The sequence below is a fragment of the Marmota flaviventris genome, chromosome 4 (assembly GCF_047511675.1).
Source record: "Marmota flaviventris isolate mMarFla1 chromosome 4, mMarFla1.hap1, whole genome shotgun sequence".
NCBI lineage: Eukaryota > Metazoa > Chordata > Mammalia > Rodentia > Sciuridae > Marmota > Marmota flaviventris.
Window position 1 is genome coordinate 10,204,953 of NC_092501.1, and position 27,770 is coordinate 10,232,722.

Below are 27,770 nucleotides of genomic sequence, written 5' to 3' on the forward strand. Positions count from 1 at the left end.
TGGTGGGTGAGTCCATGTGCCACCTGGAAGGTCCAGGAGGGGAAAGATGGAAATGACAGTGGGTCCCCACCAGGAACTCAGAGGCAGACGTGCCCAGGTATGGGTATCAGTCCTCTCAATGCTGACCCTGGAGGCTGGGCAGCTGGACAACTCCTGAGCAGCCAGCACAGCACCAGGCTTCACACACCATTCAGAGAACATAAGGGCCTGGCACACATCCATAATCCCAGCTACTGGAGAGGTTGAGGCAGGAGAATCATTGAAAGACCAGCCTGCCTGGGCAACTTAGTGAGACTCCGTCTCAAAATAAAAACAAAACAAAACTCGAAAAACACAAGCCCTGAGTGGAATGTCCTTTTTATTTATCATTATTGTAAGTTACAGACATTTAAATTCTCAGCAATAATTTATAATTGTTACAACTTATATATTTCAGCCATTAGAAGAACACATACACAGAAAATTAAAGTACAAAGAGAGATGTAAAAAATAAGGTTACTGTAATGTATCATAGAAGAGGTTGAAATTCAAAATATCAAAGACCCCACATACTGAAACTAAACATAAAGTTTAAAACCTCCCCAGGAGAATATGAGCCTAAAATTACAAATGTCAGCAACTGCCTAAACCAAAGAATCAACTGTATTTTCAAGGTAAGAAAAAAAAAAAAAATGCTTTGGTAAGCTATCTTTAAATACCTCTGCCATGTTTTCATCTGGAATGATTGTGTATAAACACAGGCACAGCACATATTCGAGACTCAGTCTCACAAACTTCTTTACTAATTTTTCAAACATCTTTGTACTTCAGTAAATGAGAAAAGTGATTCAGTCTTTTGAATTTTAAGTTTAAAAAAAAAATTAAAAGTATTTCCAGGAATCTTAAAGCTCTCTATCCAGAAGTAGAAAATGATACACACCTTCAAACTCTGAAGTGTTCGCATTTTTTGAAGCTCAGTATAGGATAGAGAACTTGTTCTTAACATGACAGCCCACAGACTTCTGCGCATACACGACCTTACACGGTGGGAGAGCTCACAGGGGCCTGCCTTCCTCACTGGCCTGGGCTTCAGCCATGACCGTGGCCATAGCCTGGTCAGCTCTCCTCCCAGCCTACTTCCACCCTCAGCTTCCCTGGCACATAACCTGTCACTCCTCGATTAGTTCCTCCTTGGGGGATTCAAGCTCACTCAATAAATCTTTGCCAGCTGCTCCAGCTTTTGAAGCAAAAAGAAGTGCACCCTGTTTAAATCCAAGGTTCTTCAAGCTTCGAGCATAATCTGCATATATAGCAGTAGTGAGTTTCTGTAAGCCACAGTTAAGGAAAGAAGAGCAGAAAGAGTGGGACTGATGCTCCACACAGGATCCCAGGGGCAGGAGAAGGGCCAGCCCTACCCTAGGGGGACCTGACACCCACGGTGGGTGGGCAGCACAGCACGAGTGCAGGCAGCTCTGTGCAGGGAGAGGTGATGTCTCAATCTGTAACATCACTGCACTCTTTGCCAGCTGAGTGGACGCTTCTCCTTCCTGAGGATCAAGCAACATCTTTCCAGAGTCTCCCACCACCTACACCCAAGTGAAAACTAGAAAAAGAAAGATGAGAGAAGAGAACCTCCCAGACACCCCTGCTCTGTGTTAAAGTCTGAGAGGCCAGCAGCTTGGGGGGGCGGGGCATGGGGCGTGGGGCAGATATTCACTTCCCCAGCCTCTACATCATGGTGCTGGACTTTTAGACAGCACTGGTATGCTGAGTTTTGATGTCTCAAAGCAGTACTTTGAACCAAAGTCAATTTCACCAGTAACAAGCTACATGTCCTTGAGTAAGCTTTTGCTTTAGTTTTTAGTTTTCAAAAAATTTGGTTTAGTTTTAGTTTAAAAAAATATATATGTGCACAGAACTAAATACCTGACATATGGAAATAAGGCCAAATGTAAAAATTCAAGTAAAAGTGCAATGAGAAAAGTAGGGCTATGCAAACACAAGGGATTGGAAGCTGTATCCTTAAGCCTATTCTGTTCAAAGAAAAATATGTGACTCAAGAGGCATCTAGAAGAAATATTATGTTCTTGATTGTGGGTGGCCCACATGGCCTGCCTTTGAGACACATTTCTCTGAAGTGTTCTGTTTTGTTCCATATCAGACTGTCATCATGGGTGCAGTGGGAATCTTTCTTTTTTTTATTTTTCAGTATATACTTTCCAGATAAATACACAAAATTTATTTAAGAATACTATTTTATAGTACCAGGTCCTTATGCCTTTCTTAAATTATTTCTTCAGCTTCCTTTGAAATACAAACAAACATTATGGAATTGGGCTCCTCCTGTGCAGTCCTCTCAGTGTCCCCTCCATCGAGCCAGGGCCAAAGCCAGTGGTACAGTGACCCTCGCTCCAATTCTTCCTCCTCCCATCTCTCCCACCTGGCTTTGGTGAGTCAAAACATGGATCTTTTTCAATATAATATCATTTCTGCCCAGGCAGTTTGACTAGAGAAATTCCAAGCCCCACTCATGTCACTTCTTCCCCCTCAGCATCAACACCCTCATAAAGGATATCTGTGTCCTCATTGATTTCCAACGCACCATACTCGAGACACGCTTCCACGAACAACGCGGCTCTGTCGAAGTACCGCATGCTGTCCAATACAACAGAACAGGCGTGAGCCTTTGCGGCCTAGAGGCAGAACCACCTAGGGGTATGTTTCTATATGAAGGTTTGTACACACGTTCCCAGCACCCAGGCCCAGTTCAAAAAGGGAAGAAGAGAGAATACACAAGTCCTCAACCCAAGCTTTGCTTCAAATGCTTATGAACTTTGTCAAACACTTTAAATCACAGTAATCTACCAAGGCATGACAAAAGACTATGTCCTCACTGTATGGACTGAACAAATAATCTTTTGTCATATTCGCCTCTTTTAGTTTTCAATAAGCAAATATTCCGTCAGAAGCAATGGGTTCCCTTCCTTGAAAAGGTCAGAAGGGACACCTTGCTGTAACCCCTTTTTACCACTCTACGGGCTTCCCTTCAACTGTTCTGCTTAAAGAGGAATCCTTCCTGATTCTCTCAAGATTTCTTTATATTCAATTTTTTTTTTTTTTTAACATACTAAACAAGCACTCTACCACTGAGCTATATTCCCAGGTCTTTTTATTTTATTTGACACAAGGTCTTGTAAGTTAACAGGCTGACCCTGAACTTGTGATCCTCTTGCCTCATCCTACCGAATGGCTGGGATTACAGGCTTGTGCCACTGCGCCCACCTGGGAGAAGGATATATTCATTTTAAATAAGTGCCTGTTAGTGTTGGCTAATATATTGGTAGTAAAATATCATAGTTTCTAGACCAAATGAATTATGAATACAGATGGTTCAATTCCCCTTCAGGTTTAAAAAAAAAATAAACCTAAATTGGATACTTCTTTCACTACTATATCCATCCACCAAGCCTCAAGGAAGTGTGACTGATCAATCAGGGCAGTCCAGAGAGCCAGGGGCACTTGAGATGTACCTGTGAAGTGTCTCTGCCACACTGGAAAAGCAGCCCAGAGAGAGCAGGACCAGGAGGGCCTTTGACTTCTGATTGACTTGTGGGGAACAAAGGTGGTCCACCCACCGCTTCAGAACATCAGCACATTCTTCAGAATTCAAACGGACCTGGAAAGATGCCCACATTAGAAACAGAAACATCCTGCATTAAAATAATTACATCAAAGCGAGATCTGTTCCTATGAAGTAAACACTAGCCTTTGCTTTACCAAAACAATGCCCCAGGTGGCTGCTTACCACAAATGGCAGCCAGTGACAGTGACCTGCACCTGTGGGACCAAGGGTCCTGACAGTACCCCTGGACTGCAGGCTGGGTCAGACTCTAGCAGAGAGAAGAGTCAGTTTCTTTCACTTATTTGTTACCAATACAAGCTCTATTAATAAGAAGAGATGCAACTTACAAAAAACAGAGGGAGAATAAGAATTTTAAGAAAAATATTTATAAAGCAAGTTTGCAGGCATAAAACGCTTCCAAATCATGAGTGAGAAGTGAAGACAGAGCTTTCTACTTCAAATGCTCCTCTGGAATCACCTACCTTTGCAAGCCACGCTGCCCTATTCCACTCGCCATACGTCTGCAGGTAGCGGCAGGCGTCCGCAGCTTTGTCTATCAGGCAGAGCAACTGAACGCCCTCTAGAAGACAGAAGAGCAGCCCTCTCAATAGCAACCTTCTGGACACATCATTAAAGAGTAAAATCAGCTGCCATCTGCTTCCATCTAGTCTTGAGCATCTTACACAGGCTGAGGATACAAATCTGAAAATCTGAAATCCAAAATGCTCCAAAATAGGAACCTTTTTGCGCACTGACATAATGTCACACATGGAAAATTCCATACCATGAAACTTTGTTTAATGCATTAAAATTATCAAAAAAATTATATAAGATGGCCTTCAGGCTATGTGTATAAGCTATATAGGAAACATAAATGAATTTTCTATTTAGACTTGAATCCCATTCCTAAGACATCTCATTATTTCTACACAAAAATTGCAAATTTGAAAAAAAAAAAAAATAGAAAATCTGAAATATTTCTGGTCTCAAGCATTTTGGAAAAGGGGTACTCCACCTGGAACTAATGGAGACATTCTTGACTTAAATTTTAATAGAGTTCTACAAGATTACCACTCAAGTAACCAGAGTAATAAACACAAATACTGCCCAGAGAAAAAATAGGTAAAGCCCATCTCACTAACAAGCTTGATCACACACACTAGATTTAGTGTGTCTGGGACTGTCTGGCTTATCTCTCTTATTTTTACAATTATTAATAGTGCCCCTTTCACTCTGAAAACAAGTTCTGGCTTAGATGAATAAGTTACAGCCACCTGACAAATAGCTAGCAATAACTTCTTTCCTTCAGCATACACAGGAAAGACATGTCCTCAGTAACAAAGCACTTAGCTGAGCATGGGTCTGACCTTCCTGAGCACTGACAGATGCCACCACAAAGTGTACCTTACCTGCCAACTTGCCATTGGCAATCATGTTGGTTGCCACCAGCTTAATGGTGCTCTGAGAGGGACCTGATGAGGTGACAGTGGTGACCAAACAGGCTTTCAGTGAGTCACAATAATAATGCTGGTTATCTGCACTTGTTTCCAAAAGCAACTGTACCGCTCTATCTGTCTAATAAGAGAAACAGTTTTCTAATTATAATTAAGAATATCTTCCTCCAGTATAGCCTTTTAAAATTCATAATGTGGAACACTAAAGTCTATAGCTTAAGGAATACATTATTTTCAAAAAATGCTCCTGAATGTTTTGTTTACATAAGCGAAACTTAAATAGAAGAGCCACACTGCTTCTCTAAAGTAAATATAAAAACAGTGGGATATCAGGTGCTTTCAGCTCCTTGCTGGTCGATGCAGAAATGACAAACAATGCATCGGAGCTGGGCTTCACCCTCAATCAAGGAAGCCAAAAGCACAAGCTGCCTAACCACATTTGTGCTTTCTCACAATGCTACTTGTTTTATTTTTAAAGAAAGCCAAAATTTATTGGGAAAGGGACACACACACACACACACACACACACACACACACACACACGACAGTCTGAAATACTAATCAATTAGAAAATTCATGAAGCATGTAAAGAGTTATAAAAACTGACATACTTGACCCAGGAGCAGTAGCTGGTCTGTACATTTCCTGGTGTGATCATAAGTTGACCGCTTTACTTCCTGTAGATTAACCCTTTCTAGTTGAAATTTCTAAAGTACGAGAAAAACAAAAAAGTTGAGATGGATTATAAAAAACTTTAGAGTTATTTCAATTTTACTATACTTGAAAAGATTATTTTAAGAAAAGTCAGTTTAACTGGTGAGATTGCTAGATAATTAACTTTACCAAAATTCATCAATTTAGTAAGAATTTGGAAAGCAAAAATGTCGAAATGTACTATCCTTTGTATGCATGTCTGCTGCTTACAGCCACTGGCACTTGGATAGAACTGGATGAAAAAACCCTGCATGTACTGAAGTATTCTGATAGAAGGCAACAAAATTATGAAGCTATCTTTATACATTTTGAATCGTAAAGTTAAACTATGAATAAACGACTTGTTACTTGTAGGGAAATGAATCTTCTAAGTTGAAATATTTCAGACAAATAAAAAAATTAACATTGATAGTAAAATTTTAATGTTTATTAAAAACTCAGTGTTTGTAAGCTTTGCAAGTCCTGATTTTGCCAAAGGACTTATTTCTATAATATGAACTTTAACTTAGTTTTTTTGTCTTTTTTTTTTTTTTTCCAGAGACACATATGAGTTTGTCAGAGCTGAAAAATTAAGGCCATCTCTCTGTAGGAGAGAGATTTAACTTAGTTTTAAAGTTGTCCGAGATATTTAGAAAGAAACAAATAATCAAGATAAAAGCTTTAAATAGTTAAATAAATAGGTTAAATACTTTTTTAAAAAGTATAATACCTGAAAATAGGCATTTTCACAAAGGATATCATAGCATATATCCAGTGGGTTGCTCAATTTGTCCCGAGGAATGGCTTCCTTGGTCACCACTGTACTCCCTGACTTAGCCTGGGACAGGCTGTGCAGGTAGTGGGCTGCCACTGTCCAAAAGTGCAGCTCTGATTCGTCACCATAAAGCCTGAGGAGTGAAACCAAGGTTAATTATGGCTCACACAGCAAGCCTAGGCCTGCGAACGCTATCATTTCCAAATCCATCAGGACACTGCAGTAGAGCCTAGGAAGGGGACAGGGATGACGTATCAAGTTCTCCAGCTCTGCTACTGGGTTTCCAACAAAATACAGGGGCCTGACTGCACAGGGCACCTGTGGACCCCAACATCTCTCTGTTCTATGTGCAGACCAACTGTCCATCTGGTTTGCCATTAGCAGACAATGTGGACTACAGTGGGAAGTTGTTTCTCTGGGACAGCTGGCTATATACTCTGTGGAGCATGGAGGGAAAGGTCTTTTTTTTTCTTTTTTCTTTTGTAAGTGACAACTCTATAGTGATAAAGTACAAGTTAGTGCTTCTGAACACAATTTGTTGGTATATTTAAACACATTCTGTTTGTACCTGATATTTTATTATAATTTTGGTACTGGGGACTGAACCTAGGAGTGCTTTACCACTGAGCTACATTCCCAGTGCTTTTTATTTTTTGAGATCTTACTAAGTTGCTGAGGCTGGTCTTAAAACTTGCATTCCTCCTGCTTCAGCCTCCCAAATGGCTGGGACTGTAGGCTGAGCCATCTCATCCAGCCTGTATCTGATATTTTAAAACACATATTTTAAAGCTGTGTATAGGAAAAAGTCATTTCAATTTAGAAGGGCCTAGATCTCATGTTTAAATGTAATTCGATTTTCCCCATACTTGTACTACTACTGTTTTTAAAATTAACAGTCAAATCCAGAGGCAGAACTCACATATTTTTCTAAAATATGAGAATTTGGCTGTAGCTTTTACATAAGCTAAGATAAAGTTAAATGAATTAACTTGAAATTCTCTGTCTCTTACACAGAATACTTCAGAGTGTTACCTTGAAACAAGGAGGCACCTCTGCAGGAGAGTGAATTCTGGATCAAGCAAGAGTTTCTTTATGTCACTGTAGGTAGGAATCCAGAGAGGTAAAGCAAAAATTTTGAATAAAAAAAAATGAAACCAGATAAATCAATACACTTTTTTGGGATTAGGGGGCAGGTACCAGGGATTGAACTCAGGGACACTCGGCCACTGAGCTACATCCCCAGCCCTATATTATATTTTATTTAGAGACAGGGTCTCACTGAGTTGCTTAGCACCTTTTGCTGAGGCTGGCTTTGAACTCGTGATCCTCCTGCCTCTGCCTCCCAAGCCACTAGGATTACAGGCAATATGTTCTTGAGATGTAAAAATTCCACCCAATGGATGTATTTAGAACGTATGAAAGCAAAGTCACTTTGCCTCAATACGGAGATTTCAAAAGGTGAGGGGGCTGAGAGGACCTAGGCCTGGAGCACCAGCATCTATCCCCCAGCAGGAGATGGTGCTCCAGCTCAGCCCTGAAGGCATGCAACAATTCCATGGGAGTTTCAGAAACTATGAACAGTTGCCAGCAACTGGAATCAGATTTTCATTGATTATTTTGCTAATCATGAGGAAGAGTACATACTTTAGAGAAGACAGCATTCAGAATTTATTTTGAAACTATTCTAAAAGTAAAATATTTAAGAAAAAAACAGCTAGCATTTCTATGAATTTATGTTTCTAAAATAGATAAATTTGGAATATTCATAAGTCAGAGGGAAAGTATTCTTTACAGTTTCCCACTTATTTAATTTTTGGATACAGAAAACAATAAAATAATTATTTTGAATTTTCCATCAACAGAACATTCTAGGATCCTTAATTTGTTAAATATTATAATTACTGTGGCAATGTAGTTTGCAAAAATATTTTACACTTTACCAAGAACTCCATGTGGACCCACGGTTTTTTATTTCCTTTGCTCTATTATTCCCAGTACATACCCTTGGCTCTGGGAACATATTAATTTCTCAGCCAGACCTATGCACACATAGTACCAGATACGGGACTCAGTTTAAATGAGGGAAGTAGTCTTAAGAGTCACCTGTGTGCATCTCCTAGCACAGGGCTTCACAGGGGTTTGTGGTAGAGGGTGGCAAAACATAAGGATGTTAAACACAGATCCTAGACCTGCCCTGAGCTGAGGCCCAAGCAGTCTGGTAGTTGAGAACTTGGTGAAAACAAATGCTCTGTCCCTGTAATTATTAAACAGGTCCTTCTCTTACAAAACAAGAATGGTCTCTTCTTGGGCCATTTTTAAAAACACAAATTATTTAAATTTTAAAAAGCCTCAACTAATTTGTTTTTCTTACTCATATTCTTTGTCTTCTAATAAAACTCACAGCACTTACTTAGACAATGAATTCAACTGTTCTTGAAGGAGAGTCTTTATTTCTTCATTTTCTGGATAATCACTATATAGAAAAGATTTTGAGTAAGTTCATTTTCTCTCCATTTACAACCACTTTTTTCTTTACCAGACAGAAAGTTGTTTTAATATAGGAAAAAAACCTCTTTGTAGAGCCTAGTTAAAAACCCAGCTATAAATTAACATAGCAACAATGTACACAGGACCCATAAATCATCTTTAATATCTGTTTTTATCTTACTGAGTTATAGAAATGCATAAAGAGAGTCTCTTGGAAAATTTATCAGCTGGCTCTAAAAACTTTCAGGTTAAAAAAAAATTCATTTTAATGAAGAACTATAATAAATAAAGAAATTTGCTCTTTCTGCCTTACAGAGTGGCCATTTGTTTCCCTAAGTAGATAGTTCTTGAGAACACACATTCCATTATATTTTTAAAAAAACCCTCACCCAATGCCAATCTATCTGCTTCATATGGCAGAAGTTCAGTCACATTTGTAGATTTAATTAATAATAGTTCCTGTGACTTTTTTTTTTTTTTAACTATTAGGTAGATAGATGTTAGACTAAACAGACCTCTGAAGCAGGCCCACTGATGCTACTTTTAAAAGAATTGGCCTCAAATCCCCCATCCTCCATTGGTCCTCTCCGCACTCACTTTTTCATCATTATGGCAAGCCCACATTCAGACCGCAGGGTGACCATCCAGCCACCTGAGAGCAACCTATGTATTCCCAGCTTCACACTGACCCACACTTTCACAAGGCCCCACAGAGACAGACACAAAAGGCAGACTGGAGATGATTAGTGTCTCTGCCTTCTTTTTGATTAACTTTAAGACTCCATTTCTTCTGAGCTCTGGAGTGTATACCATGGCTGATTTTCATGGGTGTCCTTCAACCTCCAAGTATATTATGAAAGAAAAATAAAAATGAAAAAACTTACACATGAGAAATGTCCAAAGAATACCATCCATTCCAAGGCTGGTGTAGTAAGAAGGCTTTCAGGGCAAGGGAGGCCCTTGGAATAAGGAGATACGGGCACCACACAGGCTCTAGACCAAAAAAAAAGAAAGAAAGAAAGAAAAATTCTTTTTAAGTAAAATAAGGTATTAAACTTTGGTACTGCTTGAATCATAGACTTAGTATAATGACCAAACAGATACCAACAATGGTCGTGATTTTAAAATATTAAAATAATTATATTTACTTGGCCACTGGCTTTTTTTGTTTTTTGTTTTTTCTTTTTTTAATTTCTTTTTTTAATAACTGACAACAGAATACATTATAATTCATATTACACATATAGAGCACAATTTTTCATATCTCTGGTTGTATATATAGTATATTCACACCGATTCTTGTCTTCATACATGTACTTTGGATAATGCTGTCCACCACATTCCACTATGACTGCTAACCCCCTGCCCTCTCCATTACCCTCCTACCCTTCTGCCCTATCTAGAGTTAGGCTGTCTATTCCTCCCATGGTCCCCCTCCCTACCCAACTATGAATCAGTCTCCTTATATCAGAGAAAACATTCAGCATTTGTTCTTTTGGGATTGGCTAACTTCACTTAGCATCATCTTCTCCAACTCCACCTATTTATCTGCAAATGCCATGATTTTATTCTCTTTTATTATTGAGTAATATTCCATTGTGTATGTATGCCATATTTTTTTTATCCATTCATCTACTGAAGGGCATCTAGATTGGTTCCACAGTTTAGTTATTGTGAATTGTGCTGTTATAAACATTGATGTGGCTGTGTCCTGTAGTATGCTGTTTTTAAGTCCTTTGGGTATAGACTGAGGAGAGGGATAGCTGGGTCAAATGGTGGTTCCATTCCCAGTTTTCCAAGTTGTCTTCAACAAATGGTGCTGGGAAAACTGGAAATCCATATGCAACAAAATGATATTAAACCCCTATCTTTAACATGTGCAAAACTCAAAGTGGATCAAGGACCTAGGAATTAAACCAGAGACACTGTGTCTAATAAAAGAAAAAGTAGGCCCAATCTTCATCATGTTGGATTATGCCCCAACTTCCTTAATAGGACTCCTATAGAGCAAGAATTAAAATCAAGAATCAATAAATGGGATGGATTCAAACTAAAAAGTTTCTTCTCAGCAAAAGAAACAGTCTGTGAGGTGAATAAGGAGCCTACATCTTGGGAGCAAATTTTTTACTCCTCACACATCAGATAGAGCACTAATCTCTAGGGTATATAAAGAACTCAAAAAACTAAACACCAAAAAAACAAATAACCCAATCAATAAAAGGGCCAAGGACCTGAACAGACACTTCTCAGAAGAGGATAAACAATCCATCAACAAATATATGAAAAAATGTTCATCATCTCTAGCAATTAGAGAGACGCAAATCAAAACTATTCTAAGATTTCATCTCACTCCTGTCAGAATGGCAGCTATTATGAAGACAAACAACAATAAGTGTTGGCGAGGATGTGGGGTAAAAGGTACATTCATACACTGCTGGTGGGACTGCAAATTGGTGTAGTCAATATGGAAAGCAGTACAGAGATTCCTTGGAAAACTGGGAATGGCCACTGGCTTTTTACAACTCAGCCTCATGACCGACCCCTCCATGTTGAGTACACATAATTACTTTACATTACCCAAATTTATCAATTATGTTGCCAATAGACTTCAGACTGTGCTACCCAATTCAACAGCCAATAGTCATGTATGGCTACTGAGCATTTAAAAAATGGCTAGCATTATGAAAGAAATGACTACAGTTTATCTCACCTAAATTAAAACTGATTTAGTCATTAGATAACTTTTAGCCATGTTTGGATCCATAGTTATTTTTTTTAGTGGAAAATTTTATAAAATCCAAATAGAGCTCAAGTATCTCCACTGAAATTTGTCCTCTGAATTAATATAACAATTTATTTTGCAATAAATGCAAAATACTCACTGAATTATGAACACCAAGTGCTAAGAGATACAAATACCTCATTAGTAATTAGGTAAGTTAAAGGCAGCCCAACCAATATCAGCAGTATCTTGGCAGTGCCTCCAGTTTGAACATAATGAGAAAGGGCAGGTTTTTAAAACCTTACTAATCCAAAAGTACCAAATATAGACTCTGCAAAGGCACAGACATTTCTCAGAGTTGACTTACTAAAGACTAAATGAGTTTCTCAAGCACTTTTCTACAAAAATAGAGTCTGGAGTATGTACCAAAGGTATGCTAAGAGAATACCCAATGCAGAAAGTTCCTGCTCTGCTCCAGGTAGGATCACAGGAACTATTTCCTTCCACAAGTATCTTCCAAAGATGAACACTGCACTTCCTAAGACAAAAGCTGACTTTTTTTTTTTTTAATATTTATTTTTTAGTTCTCGGCGGACACATCTTTGTTTGTATGTGGTGCTGAGGATTGAACCCGGGCCGCACGCATGCCAGGCAAGCGCGCTACCGCTTGAGCCACATCCCCAGCCCAAAAGCTGACTTTTAATCTCTCAATTAAGAAGCCAGCAGTCTTATCACTAGATTCATCTAGATTCATCTCCTCTGATGAGTTCTTTTAAATTCTGAGTAAGTCATGATGAATGTAGAGATACTTGATCTTGTTAACAAACCACACAGAAATGGGTCAGAAAGGGACACTTAGGAAACCCAAGTTGGGAATGACTGGCACCTGCAGTTACCATGAGCACACATCTCAGCAGTCATAAACTCTCAAGATTAAAGTTCATTTATTTTCTCATACTCAAGACTTCTGAAAAATGAGACTGAAATGAAAAAACAGCAGCTCTTTCTCTAGATGAAAATAGCTTGTGGCAAAACTACTGGTTTCAGAGCATCCTTTCATGAGAATTCCATACCAGTTAACTCCTGTTCATCCATTCTAAAACATGTAGACTTCATAGACATCTCTAGGACTCGGATGCAGCCATCATCAGACGCCAAGATCACTTTATCTGATGTGCACCAGTCTACGTCCAATATCCGAAAGGTCACATTTCTTCCACTTCTTAAACTGCTCACCATCTGAACCTGCAAGGGTGAAAGTTGTCATCACTATCAGACAGAAAAGAAAACCTTTATTATTCTGGATTAAACTATCAAGGAAGACAGTGCAGTGTGGCTAGGCCCCAAGCAAGGGCAGAACTCAGCAGCCTCTCCTGGCCTATCTTCCACATGCAGCCTATCTTTTAAAGGTTTCAAATGCAATGGAAGACCTGTGAAGCTGTCACCTTTAAAACAAATACTGCACAAGTAAAATATTAAAAGAAGAAACTAATCAGTTAGGAGATGCTTGACACACCTATTACACAGTTTTTCCTCTCTAAATCAGGAGAAGAGGAAAAACAAAACCAGCCCCTGTGACTGGTAGCCTCATTTATGTTTTACCCTCATGGGGTTGCCTACCTCTTTAGTATCCCACACTTCAGCACCATCATTGTACATTGCTATTAATTTTTGGTTTCCTTTGCCAGGAGCAAAACGAATCTTCCTCACCCAACTCCGATGTGTTGGTATTCCCCTAAAGACAAGCCAAAAAAAACCAATACAATTAAGAGAAAATCTAGTCTCCAGGAACTGTCCAATGTCTCTTTCTAGCTCTGTTTCTGATAACAGGAGAACAACTTTACGTTCTGGGATGGGGTCTGCATTTGACAGGAAAGCCTGCCCATCAACAGCTGCTTTTGCCTAGACCATTTGCAGGTAAGTGTTTACTGTGAATGATCCAGAGCTTGGCTCAAAGCCCTTCTTCCCAAGTTCAGGTGATAAGGGACCCAAGGCTTGAAGCTTCACTTGGCCATGTTTATTGGTCCTGTTTGTAAGTCACAGGACTTCAATGAGACTATACCAAGAGGTTACTTATTACCATTTCTTTTCTTTCTTTTTTTTAAACAAAGATTTCATTCTTGGCTCATACCTGGATACTCTGCCTTTCAAATCCCAAAAATTTAAATTTCCATCCATGTCTCCAAGCACTAATGTATCTCCTTTCCAAGCAATGCAGGTAATACTACCCATACTTCCCTAGAAAACAACAGCAATGAAAACACACATAAATAAGTTTTCTGGGTAAATCAATAGAGAAGGGATGCCTTTTGAGGGAGAAATACCTTGGAAGAAAGCAAGCTATATGAAGAAAGTAAAGGAAAATCTTTCCAGAGAACTGATTTTAACTTATTTCTCACTGCAAAAGGACAAATAAATTCATCCCAAGGAAAACATCATTAATTTCATACTAACTATGCATTGATTTTTCTATTGAAAAAGAAGAACCAGAACTTTACTGATATTATCTCGAATTTCTGCAAAGAAGTTACAAATAGCAATTTAATTATAAGAATGAAACACAACTGTAATAAATTCAACTGGGAAGAAGAGGACTCAGTTCCCACAGATGTGCAGAGGTGGTACTGCAGACAGCTTGGCAGCCTGAGTGCTGGACTCAGCCAGCCTGGACTAGACTCTCAGCTTTACCCACTGAAACTGGCATGGACTTGGGGCACATTTATTTAACCTTTCTGTGTCTGGGATTTATCACTAACAGAGTAGAGTAAGCTCATGAAACTTTAGAAGATGTTCCTCAGTGTTAATAAATTTATAAAGGTAAAGGCCTTAAACCATGTCTGCCACACTATAAAGACTTGATATATGTTAGCTATTAAATACTATTACTATTTAACTGCTTCTCTATTTATTAAATTAAGTCTTGGTTTTGCATTTATAGTAAAATATAAGAATTCACATGATGTCCAATGGTTAGGAATAGGAAATGATGTTTGACAAATTGACTATTAACTGACACTGCCACCTACACCAAATATTGCATAAATCCTTGTGGCAGTCAAGAAATAAAGGAGAAGATGGCTTAAAATTAATATTATAATGAACTCAATAAGAAATTTATTTATATTAATTAAATGAAATTTTGTATATAAATACAATGCTCTCAAACCTTATTTCTATTTTCTTGACCAAACTAACATACCATTTAAGAATTTGCCTTTAACTTTAAAAAAGTAGAACATTACAGTTCAAATTATCCTAGAAATCATTGTCACTCGGGCTGGGGATATAGCTCTGTTGGTACAGTGCTTCCTTTGCAAAATCAAAGCCCTGGGTTCCATCCCCAGCAACACACACACACACACACACACACACACACACACACACACACACAAGAAATCATTGTCACCAGCTTTGAGTTCATGGTGATGTACTAATACAACTGCAGGGACTGTCCAGACCTTTCTATCTGAGTGCAGATGGGACACAACCACATGGAGGTACAGAGGAGCTTGGAGAAGAAGGGCTGAATACCTGCATTGTGGTGCTAAATAATCCCAAACCTAAGGAGAGCACACTACTTGATACTGCTATGCTGCCTATGTGTGAAATGGGACATTCAGTGATCACAGGTAAAACTGGTATAAGACAGAGACATTCACTGTCTGTTCCAGCTTTCTTAATAAGCACAATTACAGAATTCTCCACATACACATTATTTAAAATATGTCAAGCTTTCTCCTTCCTTTTGCCATTTTATATACTCCACAGTTCTAGGGTCAAAATCCAGAGGAAGAGTTTCAACTCAAAATGAATGTCAAATACTTTACATTTGAGAGCATATTAAAATAAATATTGGATTAAAACAAACCAAATCTCAGCCTACATTCTATATCAGTCACTGGAAAACAATTTCAGAATGTAAAAATAACAAATAAAAATTTGTTATTGATAAATTTCTCACATACTATATAGATGTCAATTTCCTTTCCCTAAAAGCAATGTGCTCTAAAATATTTACTAATTTCATTGAAGGCTGCATTCTCATGAAGCTGGTCATTCCTTCAGGGAGTTTTATCTTGCTGGCAGAACAAAGACTTGCTATATCCTTACTCAGGCCTCTACGAAGAGATGGGATTCTAAAAACTCTGAGGTGCAATGACAATTCTGAAAAAAGCACTTATAAAATGGAATACTCACATGTCTAATATCGAAATACTTAAAATTTCTCTAGGGCATGGGCTGGGGAACGGCATTTCAAAAATTACTCAAGAGTTTCTACATTTTACTCTCAATGTGCAATAATTAGAAAACAGAGAGACTGGGCTGTTATTGCATGGCACTGGAAGAGCTCAGATGGTGCTTTCTTTGGGGTTCCAGAGGAGGAGCCATATAGAGTGCTAAGAGAGTAAACTGGGACTTTCCAAAGGATGACTCCATTATGCTGAAACTCTATGGCTCAATTCTAACAATAGTTTTTCATTTAAAGTTCTTTACTATTATAATTACCAAACAAGCTTCCACTTTTGTATTATTTTATCCTTCCAAAATCCTGAATATGTTTGGCAATATTAGGTACCACTAGGTTTCAGGTGTGATTTGTTCTATACAATAATAAAGATCAAATTACATTTTGAAAAGCACTCTTGAATGTTAGCTTCAATTTAGAAGTCATAAAGGTTATTTTGTTTGTTTGTTTTAGAAAAAATAATCAATTCTTCTACAATTGTTAATATGGAAGATTGGAGCCATCTCCTAGGAGGTCCCCACTGATTCTGCCTTTTGGTACACATGGCCCTTGGTAGTCGCTTCTACAGGAAAAGGGTTGATTTGAGAATAAATTGCATACTACAATGGAAATGATAGTGTGACTTCCCTCTTGCTTTCTGCTGGATCACTCCAGCAGAAGCCAGCTGACATACCATGAAGAGACTCAAGGAGCCTGACAGAGAGGGTCCCAGGAGGAAGAATGAAGGCCTCTCACCAACAGCCAGCAATTTGTAATAGCCATTAAATGAGCCATCCTGGAAGTGGATTTGTTGGCCCCCCTGTATTTGAAATAACTGCAGCCCTGGCCAACATCTTGACTGTAATTTCAGAAGACTGTGAGCCTGATGATGAGGGGATTGGCCTTTCACCAGAACATCCCAATTTTAGAAGGCAACTTTAAGTAAATGAATTTTTTACTTTTTTAAAAAACTTTAAGTAAATGGAGATTTAAAAAATCTTCTCATTCCTCCATTTAACCATTCTAGTAGTTATTAGTTAACAAAAGCATTTTTAAAATTCATCTGTTAAAAACAACCTGTTAGATGAATGTTAACAATAAATCTTAGTTAGAGGATTCCATAAGGCCAAAAAAAGGTGTGGGGGGGATGTATATGTATAGATATAGATGTAAATACTAATACTATTACACTTAGAATTCTGATTACTATTCTCCATAAATAATGCTAGACTCTATAAGTCAAATCTGTCAGAGAAATTCCTGAAATGGAAATAAACAGATGATTAAGTTAGACCTGAGTTTCAAACACGGTTCTGCCATATAAATAAGCCAGGTAACCTTGAGAAAAGTTACTTATTCTCTTTCAGTTTCATTACAGATAAAATGGAGATAATTACACACCAATTATTATGGGGATAATAATGAGTAGTACATGGCAAATATTTCATCAAACAGTTACAATGTTTTTCTCTAGCAGTATAGTGCAATTTTAATCAGTTATAATGTCTTCTTGAACAGTAAAATTTATTTATATGAAGTTTTTTTGAGGAAGCCTTCCAATTTAACTATGCCTTCACTGACTATGGATCACAAAATCTTTGATAAGAACTGTGATGGAGATTTAATCAAGGGTTAGACTCACATCTGGTGGAATCCGAGCACTATCTTTCACAGAGTTTCCTTCAACAGTGAGATGATAAACTTGGCCATCATTATCGGTAAATACAAAATGCTCCCGAGCAGAGATGTTCTGGCTGAGTTCAGATTTACTTTCTGCCTCCTGCAACAAGCTTTGTGATAGAGAAAAATAAGATTTTTTTTTTTTCCCTTATAGTGACACTCATCATTAACTAACTTGCCCACAATCCAGATGCATTAACAAGAGGTCCAAAACCATTTAAAAAGTCTAAAATAAATCTTGCTCAGCTAATAAAGTAAAAATATAAAATCACTTCTAAATAGTTATATCATGGGAGAAAGTTTATCCAGTATGGGGGAAAATAGTATTATAAATGTAACAGAAACTTTTTTTTTTTTTTTTGCTACTCAACTCAATCAACAGAAGAGTGGTGTTCCACTGACCTCTCACAGTCTCTGAAGCTTTTTGTTTTTAAAATGGTGTGGATAGGGATGATATAAAAATTTAGGATTTCCAAAGCATTTTCTGTGGTGTACAGAATAACATGAGCTATCTCTATGTTTACACTACATTCATCTGAATTTTGGAAACTGAAGTGAAAGGAGCAGAAGGGCACAAAATGAACATATTCACTAAAAGATAGATGGGTGAATAGTACTGCATGTTACTGAATGCACTAAGTAATACAAAAATAAAATTAACTTTTCAGATTTTGGTTATATACTGAAATATGAAACCAAGTATGTTAAAAAAACAAAGTCTAACCTACTACAGCAGATGCCTTTAGATGACACTTGTCAACTTCACAGTCACAATACTGACAGTATAAATGATATTGGAAGGAAATGGCAAAATGTACCTGATCACTGAGGACTCCACGATACTCAGCTCTGTGTCTGAGACAACAGTCTGGCGGGCCATGGCCTCTCGGGTAGCAAGCTGTTTCTTCTTCAGGCTCTTCAGGTTGTGAGATGGTGACCACTCCTGTGAAGCAAACACAGACAAACCCAGAAGTGCCAGGTCTCCTCTGCCAAAGCATCCTTCCAGAATATGGCACACTCCCCACTGGCCAGTACCACTTACTATTGCTGCATGTGAATTGTTCTTCAGATTATACCTTTTTATAGGAAGGCCAAATGAATGTATTTTAATCAGAGCATAAGGTAGAAAACTTAACGACCATTTTGATGCTTTCTCTTTTACAAAATGAAAAAAATGAATTCAATTGTGGCATCTCCTACTCCTCAACTCCCAAGCCTACCCTTCACCTGCTCAGGGTAAGAATCATGCTCCTGGAATCAGGGCCCATTATCAGGCCTGGCACTGTTCCTCTTGTTGATTCTTTTATATACCCGCCAATTCCAATGCTTTTAATCCAATATCTTCTCATTTGTAAAAGTTCCTAAAGAGTAGTTATTTTACATAATTGCATTTCTAGTTTACATAAGTAGTACTGCTATACAGCATTATTTCTTCCTCTTTTCATTATTCTTAACATATTTTATGTCATCTCCCTATTGGTTCTGCATAGTAGATAACACTCCACAGGCATTCACCAACATTTAATCTGCCTGTTCTCTCAGCAAAGGACACCAGATTGCCTCCAAATTCCCATCATGACAAATGACACTGCAGTCAAAATACTTATAAAAGTTCATTTCTGACCCGGATGCTCAGTGCTCAAGGATTCCTACCGTTGCATCTCACCCACAGTTCACGCTATCTGCTTTTCCAATTTTTGTTAGTCTAAAAGGTATATCGTGGTTATTTCCCTTTGTGCATCTCTGAAAAACAATGAGTTTTATTTTTCTTTTCTTTGATTTTTCTTTTCTTTTCAACAGCACTGAGGAATGAGCCCACAGGGTCCATACCACTGAGCACACCCCCAGTCCTTTATATTTTAAAATAGGTCGATAAGTTGCTGAGGACGGCCTCAAACTTGCAATTTTCCTGTCTCAGATTCTCAAGTCACTGGGTTTACAGGCGTGCAGTGCCATGTCGAAGGAGCTTGAACATTTTTACATGCTTGTTGGCCTTTTGGGTTTCTCTGTCATATATTAAATGGTCACACTCTGTCCATTTTTCCAATGGGATTCCTGTTTCTTCATTGTTGATTTGTAGGAGTTCCTAGTTAACTTTAGACACAGGAACATTTCTTATTTGACAACGGTACCCTTAATCAAACAGCATTAATTGGGATGAAGTCAAATTCATTAGTTCTTTTTTTTTAGTCTGGACTTCTAATGTACTCTCTTGCCCCTGTTCACAAAAATATTCTTTTGTACTTAGTTTTATTAATTTTATAGCCTTCCTTTTTTACACACAGGTCTTTAATCTTGTGGAGACCCCTCTTGTACATAGCTTTAGTTTTCTTCCTCAGGTAAGCCACTTTCCCCAACAGTTTCCTACAGTCTGCCCATCCTCTGCTTTGGTGCTGTTTCACTGCACATTCAGCAATTGAGTAGTCACACAGGTCTGTTTCTGGGCTCTTTGTTAGGTTGGTCCATTTCCTGTTCTTGTGTCAGTACAACACTGATTTTACTTCCATAAGTTTTATCATACGTTTTAATATCAGAGAGTGTGGGCCCCATGCTCCCACATTTACTCCTCGTTTTTCAAGGATAATAGCCATTTCTTCTGCTTATCAGGTTCCTCAAAATATCCAACTGGAATTGCACTAATCTAATATTAAATTAACCCATCCTAGAAAATAAACAGTTATCTCTAATTAATGAGATAATCTTCCCTCAAAAATTTTTAACAAGAAAAACACTTGGCAGTAATGATGGCAATTTAAGCTAAAGAAAACAAAATATACCACATATTTAGATACCTAAATTAACTAGTGTTTAAACTATAACTTACCAAAGCAGTTATTGCAGGAAAATTTTTGGACATTTCCCTAAGAAGGGTACAAGTCCTAACATCCCATAATTCCAGTGGTTTATCTTTGAATACAACTGCCAAATACTGCCTAAAATGAACCAAATATAAAAATGAACAAAATTACTAAATAAGCTCCTTTTGCAAGAATTTCTTCATGAATTAGTACAAATTAAAAGTTAAATAAATCAGAAAGCTCAGATGACACATTTGAAGCATATCAACTTAAACCAAGTCAGCCCCCATGATTAATAGCTATAAGGAGGTGAAGCTCTGAAACGACCTTTGGGAGTTACATACACCCTCCTCACATTAGGGAGGTAGATTACCTCAGAAGAAGGCGTGGCTGGGTTCTCAATAACTCTTCTAAAGCTCTAATTCTCACATCTGCCATGGGAATACTACCACCTACGTCAATGAATTAGTACACAGGTTGCGATAACAATTAAAAGTATATTAAGTTTCTATCATCCCACCACAGTTAAGTATGCAACAAATAAAGCCACTTCGTTCAGTCTTTCAAGCCTGGAAGTACAGAAGGAAATCGGTGAAAGCAATTCCACAAAGGTGAACTGATATCTCAGTAACCACTGCAAGAAACTGAACCATTATACATAAATGATGGCTAACATCAAGGAAATGGGACAAAGTAGGAAGATCCCCGTACCCAGCACATCAAAGGACTCAGAATCTTCCACTCGGTATCATGTCTGCAACTTGATAATTATAGGGCTTCAGGCAAGCCACATAACCTTTTTGAATTTTACTCTATCTTTAAAATTGTGTTAATAATACCAACCATAATACCAATTATTAACACAATTTTAAATATAGAGTAAAATTCACCTCACAAAATGCTAGAAGGACTAAAGAGATAAGAACATTAGACACCTCAATGGACTATGTAAATACAGTACACTGCTTATTATGTCTAACATAACAGCATGTCTATAAAATACTAATGTTAAACAATGAGATACCCGCTAAGAAGATCCACTGCAAAAGAGGAAATTAATTCTGACAACAGGGAAATGGCCTTCTAGATAGAGTTACAGATGTGACAAATGACAACAGGAAAGGCAGTGTGTACTGGGAAACATGCACCTTAAATGCAGAGTATATGGGAAAAATCAAAAAAAAGAAGATTGAAATGTGAATTTTGGTTCACACTATTAGAGACCTTAAATGCCAGCTAGGTTAAAAAAGGATGCTCCCCTATTCTTGACACAGTTAATCTATGTGTTCTGAAGCAGGGAACTTCAAAACCTGAATGTTTTGAAGCAGGGGAACTGTGATCAGTGTTTTAGGCGTATGAATTTAGCCAAATGTTTAGAATGAGAGTGAAAACAGAAGAAATTGGAATCCTATCAGTACAAGCAACTCTCAACAATTTTAGTCTTGGAGCTCCTTTGCACTCTTAAAAATTATTGGGTACCTTTAAAGGACTTTTGTTTATGCACATTAGACCAAATGATGTTTTATGTATTAAAGATTAAACTAAATAAACTAAAAAACCTTTACTAATTCATTTAAAATGAAAAAATAGAAAATATAAAATAACTAGCAATATGGTAGATTTAAACACAAGCCATATTGATAATTACACTATGTATAAATTATTTAAATACTAAAATGAGAAGGCTGAGACCGTCAGGCCAAATAGAAAAACAAGCCCCAATTACATGCTATCTATTAAGAAACAAACTTCAAATATAAAGACAAGGGTAGATTACAAGTGTAAAGATGGAAAACTACAAAACACTAACCAAGAGAAAGCTGGAGTGGTGATACTAACAGCACTCAAATCAGACTTATTTCCAAATAAATAATAGTACTGAGGATGAGATATTCATAATAATAAAGAAATCAACAAGTCAAAGGATATAAACATGTATGTACCTAATAATAGCTTCAAAATAGCCAACGCAAGGAATTCTTCACAAGAAAAATAAATACAATACTAAAGTTAGAAATGTCAACAATCTCAGTCCTTCATAGAATAAGCAGGTAGAAATTAGTAAGAATATAGGAGACTTGAATAACAGTATCAACCAACTAGACAAGACATGGAATACTCTAATCAACAGCAGAATATACCTTTCCAAGTTTGCATATGGAACATATACTAACTAACATTTTGGGTCATTAAACAAATCACATTAAATTTAAAAAACTGAGATAAAATGAAACATGTTCTATGGCCACAGTGGAAACTAGAAAACAACAAAAAGATGTATCTAGGAAAAACACCCAAATAGTTCAAAGTTTAAAAATACACCTATGAATACTCCATGGAAATGTTAAAATATTACACAACAATTCAAAAAATTATAGGTTATAGAAAAAAATATTTCTTACATAGCATTAAATGCTTATATCAAAATTTCCAGGATTTAAGATCCTGGAACACAGCAAATATGTCGGCTCTCTCACCACTTCTATTCAACATTTACTGGAAGCCGTCATCAGTGTGATGAAGCAAGAAATAAAAGGCTTACAGACTGGAAAGAAATATGTAAAAGTGTCTTGCCAGGTGAAGCACTGCACGCCTATAATTCCAAAGGCTTGGGAGGCTGAGGCAGGAAGACTGCAAATTCAAAGCCAGCCTCAGCAACTTAGTGAGGCTCTAAGCAACTTAGCCAGACCTAGTCCTAAATAAAATACAAAAAGGGCTGGGGATGTGGCTCAGTGGTTAAGCATCCCTGGATTCAATCCCAGTACCATCCCCCCCACCAAAAAAAGTGTCATTATTAGCAAATAACAAAATTATTTATGTAGGAAACCCTAAAGGACAAACAAAAATGCTACCAGAACTAATAAATAAGGTCAGCATGGTCACAGATACTAGGACAATATCTGAAATTATTTCAGTATACAAATAATGAGTAATTGAAAATTGAAATTAAAAGAAGTAAAAAATTCCATTTATAATAGCATCAAAGAGAAATAAAAATTATTACATGAAGACTTACACACTAAAAACTTCAAAATATTACTAAAATTAAAGTCAACTTAAATATGTGGAGAGAGATATCAGGTTCATGAATTGCAAAACGTGTCAAGATGTCCATTCTTCCTACTCTGATATACGGATTCAATGCAATCTCAATCAAAATCATAGAAAGCTTTTTTGGTAAAACTGATAAACTGACCCTAAAATTTACATGGAAATACACAGATCCTAAAAAAGCTAAAATAACTTAGAAAACTATTAGGACGCTTACTCTTTCTTTCTTTGTTTTTTTGACTGACTTTCATTCAGTTTCTATTTTTAATATCTTTTTACATGTATTTTCTCTTGGAACAAAAAATTTCTGAAAATAAATGGGTCTAAATTATAAAGAAAATGAGTTCTTTCACTCAATAACCCCATGCTTAGTGGAAGTACACAAGAATTTCACAAGATTAAAAGAATAGTTTTTTTAATGGGTAAAGCACATTTATATCAACCCAACTACCACAGATCAAAAGTAGGCCACTGGTTTTATTAATCTAATGACATGTTAAGATTTCCCCAAATTACTTCTCTTTTTTAGAAGTGGGGAATTTAAAGTGATAGCAACTTAATTTGATGGCCAAAATATTTTCTTTGATGTGGGTGCACATCACCATTTATAATAACCAAGATATTTCATATGTAGTTTAGTATATTCCCACTTTCTTAAAAATCTTTTAACAAATCTATAAGATTTCATTAGATAACACCATAGATTTCTTCAGGTTGATACTTACTTCAAATGAGATACTTTAATCATTTCAATGGGCGATTCATCACTCCCTCGTTCACCACGAAAAGCAATGCTCCTTCCTTTAATTGCAAACATTAAAGAAAATGTGAAAAAGCACCAAAAACATGTAAGAAATAAGAAGCTATAATGATGTCATCTGATCAGTGCTATCCTGTCTCCTCCTGTTCATTCTTCCATTTACTTCTAAGATGTTTCTAATAATTAAATTCAAAAAATAGTCTCAATATACAATGACCTATCACTTATATTTAAATATCTATTTTATAAAAAGACATTTTCATTTGTTTTAAAAGTTTATTAAATATCATTTTCTAAAATTTCAAGGCATCTATAATAAAGCAATTGTCTACTACAAAAACTACATATATATTTAAAGTCCTATAAAATCTTCCAGGTTTCCAAATACTAAGTAGTAGAAAAAAGTCTCTTGGAACAAGTATTGACTATTTCTTGTCCCATATGCAAAATAAAGTATTTTGAACATGTTGCCACCAAAACATCTCTATACATGGAAGTCAGGGAACTATAATTACAGTGCTTATGTATGCTGTATAATTAGTTAACTGCTAGAAGAAAGAAAATGTTTCTCTATGAATAAAAAGTACACCAATTTTAATTCATGTCTGAATAAACATTTTAATATCATTTCTTAGATTTTGGTTACCTTGAATAAAAGAGAATGTAATGAATTAAAAGATGCTGAATGCTTCTCTGCTAAAGGCAGTCAATCTCATAGAATCTTACTATGCTATTTTTGTACCCCACAAACCTGTCCGTCTCTGACTCTGCTGGTCTGCTGTCTTCCTCAGAGGAAACTACAGGCTGGAAACTCCAATGCCCACTGGAGGAAGTCAGTAACTATTACTCTTGGCATTCATTCCTCAAAAGGTAAATTTTTAGTTACTACATTACTGGAGAGAGGGCCAGGGCCAGGGCAATGGCAATCAGGAAGCTGGGGCTGAAGGTCACTCCCACAGGTAACAACAGTCATTAATTAATTTTGAGACTACACTGAAAAAGGTGGGGCTAATTCTTTGAGTTAAGAACAACTATATCTTTGAGAACTTGGAAATATATATTGAGAATATACAAAAGCAATCATGCATGTGACTTATTACATATATGTGTCCTTATTACTTAAAATCATCTATATTAATTTTATTACATTATTTTAAAGAAACATTTGTTTAAAAAAACCTATTCAAAATCACAGCCCATGTTATAACATGATGAAACTATCAATCCTATCAAAGCAATTTTCAATTGCTTTATTTTGAAACTCACTGGATTGTTTTAAATAATTTTGAATAAGTTACATTTACTGGAATGTTTTCTATTATGAAGTCTTCAAACTACCCACTGAGCTTTCCTTTCAGTCAGCCAGAGACTATCAAGACTATATTTTAACATTTAAAAACTATTTTGGGGGGATGGGAAGAAGAGAAGTTCACTGGATTAGACAAAGGAGAATGAAGGGAAGGGAGGGGGGATGAGAATAGGAAAGACAGCAGAATGAATCAGACATAATTCTCCTATGTTCATATACAAATACACAACCAGTGAAACTACACATCATGTACAACCACAAGAATGGGATCCTAATTAGAATAATTTATACTTTGTGTATATATGTCTAAATACACTCTACTATCATGTATATCTAAAAAGAACAAATAATTTTTAAAAATGAAAACTATTCTTAATCTATAAGTTTTTAAAGGAGTTTCCTACAAAGGCCCAAATTTTTTTTGCAGGGGGAGGGAGACAGGGACTTGAAGTCAGGGGCACTTTACCACTGAGCTACATCCCCAATCCTTTTTATTTTTTTATTTTGAGACAGGGTCTTGGTAAGTTGCTGAGGGTCTGGCTATGATGCTAAGGCTGGCCTCCAACTTGCAATCCTTCTGCTTCAGCCTTCTGAGTCAACTAAAGGCCCAAACTCAAAGCAGAGAAGCTAAAAGTGTAACTATAAACAGTTATTTTAAAATTAATATTTTAGTTTTATATAACAAAATACTTCAACTGGACTGAGTATCATATTTTTTTAACGAATCTGTCTGTTTAGGCTAATGTTATTCCATTTTATCATGTATTTGTGTTAACAATATTTCCCTAAAAACAATGATGAGATTTTTCTGGGGCAATTATTACAAAACAAAAGAATGAATATATAAACCCAGAATGTAAGAAAAAACTCCTAAGTGAAAGAAAATATTCTGGAACATGTTCTATAAATAGCAGCATCTTTGACAAATATGACAAACAATGGTGAATCTTTTAACAGTCTAAACATACAAACCTGTTGGAAGGTCAACCAGCTGAAGTTCATTTCTCACTAATCCCATATTGTTTGGTGTTGAGGTAGCAAAAGAAAGAAAACCTGTCAAACTTGTCCATTCAATACCCCTAGAAATAACAAAGATTAATTTAATACAGTTTTTGTTTGGAAAGTTTATTTGAAAAATAAGGTTTTCCTAATATCTAATTTTACTATAAATTTCAATTAAAAACTACTAGTGTTTTAATATTAAAAATACTTTCAGTATTAAAAATACTTTAATTCAGAACTTATTATCATATGTTTCTGACACAAAATTATTTCTAATTTAAACTTTATCTATGGATATAGTAACATGATAATCATCAGAAGTCATGCTATCATTAAGAGGATTATTAAAATTTGGCTAGGGAGTCATATCACAGGAATTTCCAAGAGTTTCAATTGCTTAAAAAAAAAGTGCTACAGGAATATTCTGAGTAGAACGCTTAAAGTTGAGTACATTTAGGAATTTTATAAATTTTATCAAAATCTTAGTTAAACAGAAATTCTTAAAGCAAAGACTATGAACTGAGCAATTTCATATGGAAGTAGATGAAAATTTCAAATAGTATATCAATTAGAGAAAAGCATAAGGCAAAGTCTCAAAAAGAAAGACATGCTGACACAACAGCAACTGATAAATCCAAAGCCCTGGGGGTCTTGTGAATGTGGGACTTGACAATAAGTGACAACACATTCCTTCCTGCTAACAAAACTAGACAGTGTACACCAACACAACACAGAGGGGGAAAAGAAAAGGTGCCATGGAACAAGAGGATTCCTCAGAGTCCTGAGAAAAAGGCTCTATGTTGCTTCTATGCAGTGAAAGCTGGCTGGGAGTGAAATCTAAATTTGGTTCTATATGCAACTGCTCATTGGTACTTAGGGACAGTGTTTTCAAAAACAAGATATTGTCAATGGCTGCTCTCAAAATACAAAGACAGAGCTGAGTAGTTGTGATAGAGGTTTTATGACCTAAACATCATAAGCCTAAAATATTTATTATCTGTCCCTTTACAGAACACATTTAACAAACCCTGATCTAGTCTATCTATTTCTAAACTGATTTTAATGCAATTGCTAGATTTAGTATGAATATTGCTTTACTTTTCTTGCTCATTTTCCCAAGGAGGTATAATGGCTTCCTGCATCAGGTCCAAACTCCTCTCTGTGGCTTTCTACCTCATCCTCCCTAAGTAAACTCCAATCATATGCATCTTAT

General features: G+C 36.6%; 1 protein-coding gene across 2 annotated transcripts in view; it reads right to left on the reverse strand.

The window, feature by feature from the left end:
* Positions 1-341: 341 nt before the first annotated feature.
* The window catches only part of Wdr11 (WD repeat domain 11), a 53,302-nt gene continuing 25,873 nt past the window's right edge, over positions 342-27,770 (reverse strand). Inside the window, exons 12-29 of one of the 2 annotated variants that reach the window (XM_027930276.2) lie at positions 26,528-26,634; positions 24,212-24,287; positions 20,462-20,570; positions 18,456-18,580; positions 17,600-17,747; positions 13,864-13,970; positions 13,353-13,467; positions 12,806-12,977; positions 9,895-10,003; positions 8,934-8,996; positions 7,556-7,621; positions 6,479-6,656; positions 5,667-5,762; positions 5,011-5,176; positions 4,084-4,181; positions 3,510-3,655; positions 2,555-2,634; positions 342-1,306 (exon numbers count right to left, since the gene is read on the reverse strand). In XM_027930276.2, coding sequence (XP_027786077.2) covers positions 1,149-1,306; positions 2,555-2,634; positions 3,510-3,655; positions 4,084-4,181; positions 5,011-5,176; positions 5,667-5,762; positions 6,479-6,656; positions 7,556-7,621; positions 8,934-8,996; positions 9,895-10,003; positions 12,806-12,977; positions 13,353-13,467; positions 13,864-13,970; positions 17,600-17,747; positions 18,456-18,580; positions 20,462-20,570; positions 24,212-24,287; positions 26,528-26,634 — 2,119 coding nt within the window. In that variant the 3' untranslated portion in view covers positions 342-1,148. Of the gene's footprint in view, positions 1,307-1,583; positions 2,635-3,509; positions 3,656-4,083; positions 4,182-5,010; positions 5,177-5,666; positions 5,763-6,478; positions 6,657-7,555; positions 7,622-8,933; positions 8,997-9,894; positions 10,004-12,805; positions 12,978-13,352; positions 13,468-13,863; positions 13,971-17,599; positions 17,748-18,455; positions 18,581-20,461; positions 20,571-24,211; positions 24,288-26,527; positions 26,635-27,770 lie in introns of those variants that run through there. The other variant, XM_071610845.1, reaches the window with a different exon arrangement.